Source organism: Diuraphis noxia, unplaced genomic scaffold (genome assembly GCF_037042655.1).
Source record: "Diuraphis noxia isolate RWA-SAM2 unplaced genomic scaffold, SU_Dnox_SAM2 contig0002, whole genome shotgun sequence".
In the NCBI taxonomy this organism is placed as follows: domain Eukaryota; kingdom Metazoa; phylum Arthropoda; class Insecta; order Hemiptera; family Aphididae; genus Diuraphis; species Diuraphis noxia.
Genome location: NW_028301712.1, coordinates 12,515,702 through 12,528,623, shown reverse-complemented (window position 1 = coordinate 12,528,623; position 12,922 = coordinate 12,515,702). Strand labels below are relative to the sequence as shown.

The 12,922-nt window shown below is 31.9% G+C and overlaps 1 protein-coding gene across 8 annotated transcripts in view; it reads left to right on the top strand.

The window, feature by feature from the left end:
- LOC107168974 (optomotor-blind protein-like) overlaps window positions 1-12,922 on the top strand; it is a 51,545-nt gene that overhangs the window by 14,923 nt on the left and 23,700 nt on the right. For 3 of the 8 annotated variants that reach the window (XM_015518549.2, XM_015518571.2, XM_015518580.2), the window contains exons 2-3: window positions 10,625-10,747; window positions 11,533-11,686. In XM_015518549.2, the coding sequence (XP_015374035.2) occupies window positions 10,625-10,747; window positions 11,533-11,686 (277 nt within the window). Of the gene's footprint in view, window positions 1-10,209; window positions 10,324-10,624; window positions 10,748-11,532; window positions 11,687-12,922 lie in introns of all 8 variants that reach the window. The other 5 variants (XM_015518557.2, XM_015518588.2, XM_089218736.1 and 2 more) reach the window with 2 other exon arrangements.

Below are 12,922 nucleotides of genomic sequence, written 5' to 3'. Positions count from 1 at the left end.
GACCCACACGCACACCTATATTATATCCGTAATAATCGGGTGTCATTTTTGACTTATAGAACAAAATAGCATTCATTTTATTATTGTTATTATTAATGTATTCATCAGGTCCATAAGCGTGTGCATAGAGACATCGGGATGCTCTTGCTGTCCCTGAATAGCTTATTAGATTTATAGTGCTGAACTTGTCCTCTGTACTAACTAAGTCAATGTATAACGCTAACTAAAAAATTAGTGAATTATCCAAAAAGTATATTAAATTACCAAGTTAGCTTTTCTGTGTTTAAAGGGTGTATCATTAACGCAGACTAAAATATTACTATTATCACAACTAAAAATAATTTGGTTCTCACTATTACTTTTATACTCATTTGTTTTCGTTATTTTGTACATTTATATCATTATAAATTTATATCTAATAGGTGCTCTTGCTACGCATTTCTCGTTTTCATTCCTCATTGCACGACAACTATTCAAAAAATTAGCCTATAACAGTACAATCTATGATTTGAGGCTTGCCAATGATGAAGGGCACATCGTACTATAACTTAATTATTAATGTTAACAATTTTATTTGGTTCTTTTATTAGTAACTTATATTATTTTGTATCTTTAAACGTATATTATAAGTAGGTTTTTCTTTAATAAACAAATAAATAATATATATAGGCGTACGATATATTATTACCTTTATATTTTATGAACATTGCACTGTCGTTATTCTGCCTCACTAAGAGTACCTATAACGTTATTGCTTTAGGAAAACAGAAAAGTACGGGATCCAGTATCATAAAATCCTTTGAAGTGTCAAAAAAATTATTCAAAACCTCTACGACTGCTTGAGATACTCTTATTCGCGACTAATTAATCGAATGTTCAACAACACTCTGTACTGTACTATGTGTAACACAAAAATGCAAAACTATTGTGTGGAGCACTCAAGCTAAAACAATATTATGCTATAAATACTTATCCTATATGTGCAAAACATACTATGATATTTGTTTATAAATCGTTAATATTTATTTTTTGTTGCAAGGAAATTATGGATTAAAAACTAATGTTTACAGTGATGTTCAATATAGATTGTTATGGATTAAGGATTGGTATAGGAAGTGTATCATTCATATTCTTTTTGTTTTTGGTACTTAATACTTATTAGAAGCCTTTGCCGTCTCCACACTCTTTTATATCCTTAAATTATTCCTATCCCCGCTGTCTTATATTCCCAATCTTTACACATACTGATAAAAACTTAATACATTCAAATGTCTGAATGCCTGATATATAACAAAAAAAAAAAAAACTTATAATAATTGTATATTTTCTCATTCTATACTGCAGTACTTACACATTTTAATTGCAATAAGAACATTTAGTCTCGTGTCATATTAATATAGAATATAGTCTATAGACTATATTTACTACTAGTGATATTAATTAGTAGAACAAAAAATTAATGCCCATATCATATACACCATATAACAGATAATTTTATGTTATACATTTATTTATAATTAAGTGAATGATAATGTCAGTTTTCATAGACACAATGCACAAACACACTCAGATATTATATATAATATGCATACCTATTGTTTGGATTTTTCCAAATTTCTTCTTTTTATGCTGTAGTATTTTCAAGTAGTCATCGTCATTGCCTCCACTTAATACGTCAAACGATAATATGTTATAATACGCGTAATAGCTTTAAATATTATAGTGTACATATAACGTATATTATAGAACACGTGGGCGTCGACGAGATAACCCCGCACCGGCCAGGTCAGGCCATTTTCAAGGCACGTAATAAAATAATTGTATACCTAATAAGTAATAACAATAATAACAACACATAATAACTTATTTTCTTATCGAAATCGATTTTCGTGCATTCATTGCGAGGTCGGTGGCGACGTGGTCGCGTATCCTTCCTCTATATAATACTCGATTAACAATTATTTCGGTATTTCGTTCATACATCTCTCTGCGACGGATAGTGTAATACAGGGATTTGCTTTATTACATAGAATACATCAGAAATATTAATAAAATAATAAATAATAATATATTGTATGTATGTCAAACTCGCGATCTGTCAAGTCCGTTTCTTGCAGTGGAAAAATGTGTAACGTCGACGATCGCGGAAAGCGAATAAACAAAAACAATATGGTGTATGGATCTATAATATAAAATACGATTTTTTCTAGTATTTAGTGTACACGTTGACGTATATGGTGAAAATCAGCATTCGCCCAAAGAGTTGGTTCACCGGACTGTAATAAGCCAAACACAAAGGAACTCTCACCGACCACCTCCCCTCACATGACCCAGAGAAAGCTCTTTAACGTCGACAAGGAAAAAATATGGAAAAGCGCTCGTTTTTCCGGAAGAGTTCTCGCCGTTGCATAGCATCCGTTTGTCGTCCTTCGACCCCCTCGCCTCACCTTTCGACCATCCCGCGAGTGTCCTTTAGAAAATGTTCACACCAGGCTAATTTTCGAGTCCCGTATATATTATATACCCATAATAATAACACGAACACACCGCTATAAGCAGGACGACCCCGCGTTGAATAATAATAATATCCTTTTGACGTGTATTATGTACACTGTAGAGTTCAGTTGAGAGTATACAGTGGCGGTGGTGCAGGGTCTTCGCCCTTTCTCTCGGCTCACAATTATTAATATTTTTTTCGTATCTCTCGCTTTATATACTTATGTATAGCATCAGTGTGTTTTCCGCGTGTGTATAATATATGTATATATAATAATATATGTATATATACCTACTTGTCCTACTTCACCCCGGCATTTTCGGTCGACACCTCAAAAGACTGCACTGTTGAAACGTAAAAAGACAACACATTTTTCTCGTATTGTTTTTATTTTATTTTTTCTCCTCGCAGCTCTCTTCCCCCACTATACCCACTACCGGCTTTTCGTTAGTTATCGTCGTCATTTCACTCCGTCCTCTTATCTTTACTGTAACCAAGCATCATTTTCTTACGCCCAACCTATTTCTTTTTGTCAAATATTTCTCATGATGTAATTATTGCATCCGGCGTATAATGAACATTGCAACAATGACGCGCTTATGATATTATAATAAAGACAACTGAAATACGCATGAGTATTTAAAACACCATTGCGAAATCGTTTTAACTTTGTCAACTATACGTACATCATAACATTCATAACATAATTTTAAAAAAATATACACGTCTACAGATTAATCATTATTCATGATTTAATGCCAAAAATCAAATTTTCCAGAACTTTGCCATTCATAGAATTTAACATGCGCGGACGTATTTGCTTTTTATATATTCTATATACTTCTGATATTCTGAGCTTTCTTCAGAGCAATCCATGAAGATGGAAAAATCTTTTGACCGTCAATTTTTCAAAATTCTATTCCCTAGGCCTATATCCAAAACCTCATATGTATCATCCCAGAAAAACAACTAGAGCGAGTATCGTTATCATTTCAATTATTATGAATTAGTTAATAATTATAAAAATGAAATAGGTAGTAATAAATGTATAAAATTTACATTTTTCTACAATTTATAATATTTATAATTTAAGGTATTATCTGTTGATGGCTTCTTATCAAAATCGTCCTTGTTATTTTTCTGTGATAATTTTATATTTTTATTGCTCTAATAATATCTCTGAATCATTTTATAAATTTTTTAAATTCAAATTAAAAAACAGTGCATATTTAATAGAGAATCTGAATATTATTAATGTTTTAGTATTATAACCGATATCGATCAATTCAATTGTTATTGATACGATGTTATAAACATTATACAGTATGGGTACTTCGTAAGTTTTACAATCTGTATAACCTAATAATACAATAAAATGTTTGTGTACTATAGAAGCTACAGTGTGAGTGAAAGGATTGTCTGTCCATCGACACTACTTCCAAGTAAATATTGTACTTACACATTTGAACTATTTTTCTTATCGTCGTTAGTCATTTAAGACTTTCATAATAATTATTGACCTCGTCTACATAATTAAATGATATTACGAGAACGAAATCAATTGGAATAATTATTATTTTTTTATTTGTGTTTTCCGCTAATCGATCATCAATTAGTTTAATGATGGAATACGTCTCACGCGGAATTGTTTCTCAGATATTTTGCATTACCCGTTTGTATTTATATATGTATTGGTCTAAAACGCAATCTTTTGTCGGGATCATAATATTCCAATGAATTTATTGTAGTACGAATCTCCAAGAGACGGCGGGTGGCTGAACTGTGTGGTCTATAGAAATAGCTATAATTATAAGATTATTATGTTCCGAAAACGTGATCGACAATATACATTCCGATATAAAATCAATATTATGATCCAGGCGTCACGTGCATAATGTATATAGGCGCCAAAAGTCGGAAAATAACCCAGCAACGATGCGTAAATGTCACACTGCACATAATTATTAATGCGACGTATTTCGTGTGTATAATCATATAAAAATAAAATATGCTTAATTATTCGCGGCCCAATGTCTAAAATCGTTGCAGACTATTTTCTCTTTATTCGTCGTGTATCATTGTTATTATTGATGATAACTGATAATTGTTAATTATTCAGTAGGTATTAATATAATATTGTGTGGGACTGCATAACGATTACATAGAACTTTAAAACATAATAGTTAAATCGTACCGACGACCCGTATCGTGTGTATTATAGCTCCTAATCATTTCTAGAGAACTCGTTGTATTATTGCAACATAATATATTATTATTAGTAATATTATTGTATTAAAAAACTGGACGAGTAATAATATTTTATTTATTTTTTTATGCAGGGTAGCCGATGTCATAAACGTTTACGTGCTCGTTTCGTCCGTCAAGGACGTAAAAAACAAAAATTTTCAACCCTGCTCCATAATAATATCATGCATACACTGCGCAGTAATAAAAAAGTCGAAATATCTCTTCTCATACTTTAAACAATATATGCGTTATGCAGTACTTAAATAAATACCTACTTAATGCCTATTGTGTATGGTTAAATATAATAGAACGTTAACGGCACTGTTTATAACTCTACTACATTAACTAATGCGAATATTATGTAATACTATAGTACCTATCCGTATATAGATACTATTCATTGTTACATCGCACCGGCTTTACAACAGGATAGTTAATCAAATAACTTGTTCACCTAATTTTTTTTTAAGTATTGTATTTATTCAATATTTATACTTTGATTTTTGGAATTTCCAAGTTTATTTATATTTATATGTTTGAAAAAAACAAGTTTCAAAAATCCAAATTTAATAAATTCATTATCCAATGACAGAATGGTGGTCTGATAGCTTAGTGATTTACCCTGAGTTATAATTATCTGTGCCGTGTTTAAGGAGGCGATTGGTACATCTTCATCAAATTAATTTGTGCATTCACATAAAACTTATAAATAGTTCACAATTGAAATTATATCGATTAATAATCAAATATTTTATCTATACAATATAAACTAATTATTCATTTAAAATCCTCGAATCCTAAAATATTTTCTTAATAGGTATGTGTTCTAATTATTATATTATAATGTAAATACTGTTCTCGAACCTGTACCTCGTGTTTATATCGATAAATAAAATTGATATAATAAGGTACATTGTACGTCGCTGCACACCATATATTATACTTAATATGAAACTACTTACACTCGCGCTTCGGTCACCCGATTAGGTATATCATAAATCATATTAAAATAATAATATTAATCATACACGTGTATCAATGTTATATATGGAAACCCGTCATCTATTATTTGAGTGTATGATATTTCGGTCACATTTCTATCATAATTCATATTATATTATAATATAATATATATTTACGTTTCATAAAATATGTGTATATATATGAGGTACGTACACCCGCCGTTTAAAAATTCGGCGCGTCGTCATTGCCAACCGGGTCGACCGGTTGACGACTATAATAATAATAAAAAAAAACCAACAAAGCGTTTATAAATCAAAAAGTGACGAGAGAAGGTAAAAATTAACTGGAATATTTTTTTCGGGTCTGCCGAGCGCGCGTCTCTATTTTATACACTCACACAAATACACATGTATGTATATATTTATTATTATTAAATTTTACGACGACGACGACGACTATGACTTACACAGTGATGGGCGGACACGGGTTTTTTTCTGCCCGCGGGGTATGTTTGTTTTTACTGCTGGCGCCACCACCCGCTGCCCGGGCTCACCACTATCAATCATATCGCTAACCATCAGTACGCGCGTACCTACACCTACCTACCTACATATTATATACATATGTACATATTACACACCAGCGCGCGTGCGCGTCGCTTCGTCTTACAGAAATCATTTTTTGTAGGTACACGTCGTCGTGTAATTGTGTTTCGATTATTATTATTATTATCATTAACCCGACCATCGTTTTTTTCCTCCTCTTTAATCCTTGCACGTGGGGTGACATGACGTAAACGGATATGCTGCTGCGTGCGCTTACGATTTGGAATAATAAAATATACGTATGCTGTGTACTGCGGTAGGCATATTATTATACATATTATATTTTATGGACGAAATAAATACCATTCGCGAGACGTATATAATCGTCATATATAGGTAGTCAGGTATATCAGGAAACTATAGGCGATATACTATAATAATACATTAATACCTACTACGTGTACACCGATATAAGACGCAGCCTCTCCTCGCCGTCACATAATTATATTTTAATTTATGAACTGAAGGAAAATATACCGTATTATAGTCTCTAATACTTCCGTGGGCGTGAGGCGGTGGCGGCGGCGTCGACGACAATATCGTAAAACGCCAAAATAATGTGCGCGCATAGTGTTTTTTCGGGTGCGCGCGTCTTCGTCGTGTTTACACGGTACATTAAATCGCCGGCGTTGACGAAAGCACAACCGCACACAAACACACACACACTGCCGCCGCCTCCGCTCCTTATTGTATTCGGTTTTTATGTATAAGCGCTTTTGTATTATATATTATGTTCACGTAGGTACCCGCCTAAACATATTATATTATATACCTTCCTAATAGTACCTATATGTACATATATATATGCGTATTTATTATGTGTGTATTATATTTGTATTTATAATGTACGTATATAGGTAGCGGCGACCCATTACGCACAATAGGAAGAGAAACACCTTATTCTACGTTTATTATTCACTGTCCAATCGACCGTGTCGCGTAGTCGTCTCCTCGCGCCAGTGTATAATATTATAATACGCACGCCGCTGATGCCGACTCACAATGTGACGCGCTCTTTGTAGGTACATAGTATTATACATAATAACATAATATGTACAATGTTATATATATCTTCACACACAAAATAACACTTTCTTCACTCGCGTCGCCTTTTATAATCTTACGCACGGTATATGGGGTTTTTTTTTAGGCGCCGTGTGAACGTTTATCAAAAACGCGCGTTCAAGCGTCCTTTTTTCTCAACTACCGCGGTATGTAGAAGATACGAGAAATTGAAAATAATCGCATAATCCCTAGACAACCCTTTTTTTTATTATTCCTGTTTTTTTTGTATCAATTTATATCCGCGCCCCCGTGACACTCTTTTCGCTTACAGTACCTAAGCGTTTTGCTCGGGCAGTTGTCAGTTATGTTTGAAAACTGATCTGATCGTTACTAGATTTCTTATTCAGTGATTAAAACTCATGTTGTTGTTACTTTCATTTTTTTTGTCTTTCGGTAATTTTCCATTTTGGAAACTGACAAATATAAATTCGATTTCATTAAACACTATTTTATTGGTTGATGTTTAGTATATAATAATATTATATAAATGTATAAACTAGTTACCTATTAATTATATTAAATTAGTTGTGTAGTCAATAGTTGTATAAATAATATGAAATGAAATAGTTAAATAGAAAAGGTAAAAAGTTATTATAATACTGTGACTGTGTAGTCTATATTATAATGTATATATACTATATAGTTAGTACATGTTATTATATTTGGTTGATGAAGTTATAGTGTCCGATATGAATCGTAGTTGCTCAGAGATAATTTTGGTTCTTTATTGAAAATTTACACAAGGTGGTTGGAGTTGGAGCTTATGTTTAATATTATAATCTATATGTAACTTGTAAGGCACAGATACAAAACGAATTAGACGAAATTAATGATGACTATTCGCGTTTAGAAAAACAGAAATGTGTAAAATGCTTTTTTTTATTATTTGATTATGAAAACATATACATAAATTATAAGAAAGGTTTATATATATTAACAAAACCATTGGTCTGGAGTCTAAATTAAACATAATGTATTTATTAATGTGATTTCGACAGTATATGATACACTTTAATGTATTTGTGTATATGTATGCGTCTATCCTTTGAACCGTTCTCGTGCGTTTGTAGTTGTTGAATTATTAATATAATATATAATATTATATGCATTAACAATAAAAAAAATCTACCAATTTACGATTTTTCATCGATCATAGCTATAGATATAATGGCGAAAAACTTTTTTTTTTTCATAAAAGAACTGTCACAGACACTGCAATCGCGGGAAGAGAACATTATTTTATATACATATATACGATTATATTATATACTGTACTGTGCAGCAGTAATATACATACCAATAGGATTATATAATATATTATGATATCGATGTACAATATGGGTAAAACGTTTTTCGAACGATATCGGATGGCTTTGAAATCCCCTTGCGGCATACAATGGATCGACAGCAAAATAATGGGAACAAATTATACATTATTCTTTTATTTTTTTCGCCCACACGAAAACCACATACGCGTTTTTATTGTCTGACCGGACATTTTTCAACAATGCGCGATAACATGTTATCGGTGAAAAAAAATACTATTAAAACCTATATCATGTTCCCTCTGTGTTGCAGTAGCTCCCAAATACGCGCGCGCCCGCGCACGCACACATATGTATTATTTCGTTTCGAATACAATATATTATGTTTCCAGGGAAAATCAGCCACCCCTGCGACCGATCGAATTCGGTTAAGTTCACTTCCGGACTTTGGATTTCGCCCACAAACACGCCCTACTCCGTTGCAAGCGAGCACCCGCTCGCACCCCTGGTCCCCCTGCCATTGATAACGCACCACCGCCAGTTTTCTCGGCTCGTATTAACACACACACACACACACACACACATATATATAATATTTATTATATAAGGGTTGAAATTTATAAAATATACCGCGTGGTATACGTATAATGGAACGGGCGCTCGCGAATAATGGATCCGGCATATATGTGTGCAAGGGGGTGGTGTGAAAAAGGGCGAGCGATGAAGCGTACTTACCGTAATAATAAAGTGCGAGATATCATGCACTCATCCTATTGTGACGATTAAAGATGGCTGCCACCATTTAATAGGGAGTTTGGTGGGGGGATGGGGACAGCGTGTGTAGCAGATGGTTTTTATATATTTTTAGGACGAGGAGAAATAGTGGTAGCAGCAGCGGCAGGAGAAGGATTTCCGAATATGATGTTGTTATGAGGGATATTAAACTATAATATTTTATTTATACGAGTCCTGCAGCCTGAAATTAGTTTTTGAACGCGTATAATAAATACTATATACTGTGTCTAAATTTAAGTCACGTATTGGTTTTCGATAGTGAATGGTAAATATATACTATATACCTAGTATTAAGTATATACAAAATAAAAATGATATAATAGATAAACCATAGTCTTTAAAATAGTATACATAAAATATATGGTAGCAATGCTGTACAGTTTTCTCATACACTATAGGTAATAGGTAAGGTATACATACATATTACATGGGTTGCTAATGTGGGAAAATATAGAAAAACTACACTATTTAGAACCTATATGATTTATACCATATTTTTAGGTAGCTCCAGAGTTCAGACAAGGAAAATATCTGTAAAATTGAATTTTTTTAATATCCTATCAGTAAAATGTACGACATGCGTGTATTTAACAAACTAATTTCATACCTAGGCAATTTCGATGTCCATATTATAAAATATTTACTTAAGTGTGTTTATACAATAAGCACAATACGATTTAATATTATGTCGAGTGCTCGTGATTTAGTTAATATTATGGTGTTTGTGTTACGCAATGGGAAAAAACCAAATATTCGAAATAACTGTCTGCAGGCAAATGTTTCCCCAGATGAGGTTTCGGGTGAGCGGTTTGAACGCAAAAACCAAGTACATATTGTTGCAGGACATAGTGGCGTCAGACGACTACCGGTATAAGTTCCACAACAGGTATATAATAAATACACATAACTGATGTGTATATTCATTATTCATAATATATTACATTACATTACTTAGTAATATTGTCATCGTTTGTATATTATATGCGAGTCGACTGCTGAGCTGCAGACCAACCCCCCCGCGGTCTTACTATATTATTATTATACGTACACTGTAATATATTAACACAATCCAACTTTGATATTTTATTATTATTATTATTATTTGGTTCTGTTTTTATATTTTGTATGATAAACCCGTGTTGTTTTTTCCTGTTTTTTAGTTTCTTTTTTTTGTTTTGTTTGATTAGGCGGATGTTCCCCGCTTACAAAGTCCGAGTAATGGGGCTTGACAAAAAGGCCAAATACATACTGCTAATGGACATCGTGGCCGCCGACGACTGTCGCTATAAGTTCCACAACAGGTACAAAAAGTAAACAAATTTCAATCAAATGACTAATTTTTTAGATAATATATAATGTTGTAAACAATATATATATTATATATTATGTATGGGCTCACCAATGGTAAATGCATAACAATATTATATCATATTATCATACAAATTTGGTTAGTTTAGATTTTCTTTTAGTAAGAAATATCATATTCTAAACTTTTTAGTAGTTGTCAATTAAAAAAAAAAAAATGCGCTGTGACTCAAATTTAGTACATAATATTTTACTGTATAATGTCAATTGAAAAATACAAAAATAAATTTTGTTTGTTTTCATGGCCTTTTTGTTAAGTTGATTTGGTAATTTTATTTTATTTAATTTCATTAGTTACCAACCTAAAAGTTAAATAAAAAAAAAAACCGTGTGTGGGTTGATCCGGCTCAAATATATAATAGTATGTTTTGTGCATATTTTTATTATTTCACAGCATGATCATTTTTTATGTTTCTAACGTTTCAGTAAAATTATTTTCAAACGCACTGTTGAATATTTGCTAATTTTATTTTGATAATAAATCCGCTATTTTTAATGTTATCTATAATGTATAATTGCTTTCTAAAATTGGCATTGAGCGTTAATTAATTATATTAAAAAAATTATATACGTCGATTGACTTTTTGTTGTTTTAATTTTGATTTTTACACTTTAAAGTTATTCTATTTGTTATATGGCATTAATAAATCATGAATTATTTAAAACTCGACATCCAATGTGTATTTGGGCCCCGTTAATAATTTTTGTGTGTATATTAATCGTTATTTAGCCGATGGATGGTGGCCGGAAAAGCTGATCCGGAAATGCCTAAGCGAATGTACATTCATCCCGATTCCCCCTCGACTGGCGAACAGTGGATGCAAAAAGTCGTGTCGTTTCACAAGCTAAAACTTACCAACAATATATCTGACAAACATGGATTTGTAAGTACAAACCATTTAATTATTTATTATGATACATTATAATATTTTATCAAACACATCTCATCTATATTATGTTTCTCTCCGTAACCCTGTTTAAACTCAAAAATATTCAACGAAACTCCGCTCTCGCACAATATACACGAATTTGGTATAAAGTATAATATTATTAACTATAATGTGCGTTATAGACCTATTTTGGACTAGAATAATGAAATATAAACGTTCGTTTTCGGTCGATATTATATACGTTATACACTGTATTCGGCGTGGAAGGAAATTTTAATTCAGTGATAAATTTAAATTTAAATAATAAATATACAAATTTATTTGTAGTGTTTTCTTTTATATTCGTACTATATTTTCCATTTAAATACTCGCCTATTAGCGGAGATGCAGTATAAGTAATTGAATATTAACCATATATAAATAATTGAAATAGATATGTGGCATATTGATTATAATACTGTTTGTGGTAAGATTTATCACAATGATTTTGATCATATAAGTTATGTGAGTTATGCAGTTATTCGATAAATAGACTCTTTTTTATATTTAATATTATAATTATTTTGTATTTAAATGATTATATATATATAATTGCTGTTTCAGTATATGGTTTATATATATATTTATATAATTATATTAATTATTATGCATAGCGGCAGCTGATCAGTGAAAAATATTTACATAGGGAAGATGATGTGGATGATAGACCCCCCACTTATCCTTGTCTTCAATTTTTCTAAATCCGTGAATACCCATGGCATATTTTTATAAAAAATAAAATATATATAATGTAATGTTTCTCAAAATACAACAACATAAATATTCGTTCGCATACAACATATTAAAATCGTTTCGTACCAGATTAAAATATTATTAATCAAATGTTTATCTCCTCCACCAATATCTCCATGGTAAAAGTACTAAATAAGACATTTATTTTATCGATAATGACATAATATATAATATATACTATACAGATTTCCTATATGTCCGTGGGAACGACTAGATATTATGATCTCGGGCTGTGAAGATCACCGTGAACAATATTTGTGAGCGAGCGCGATGGAAAGCGAGGCGACGATTTATTTATTTGTTTTGTATTTCTAAAATATAGGCGAAAAAAAAGGAAAGGTGGGCGGCGGGTGGTTAGCGTGACACCCTCGGACGTGAGCAAATGTGTATATACACACGACCGACGCCGACTTTGCGCAGTTGGCACAAACTTAGTTC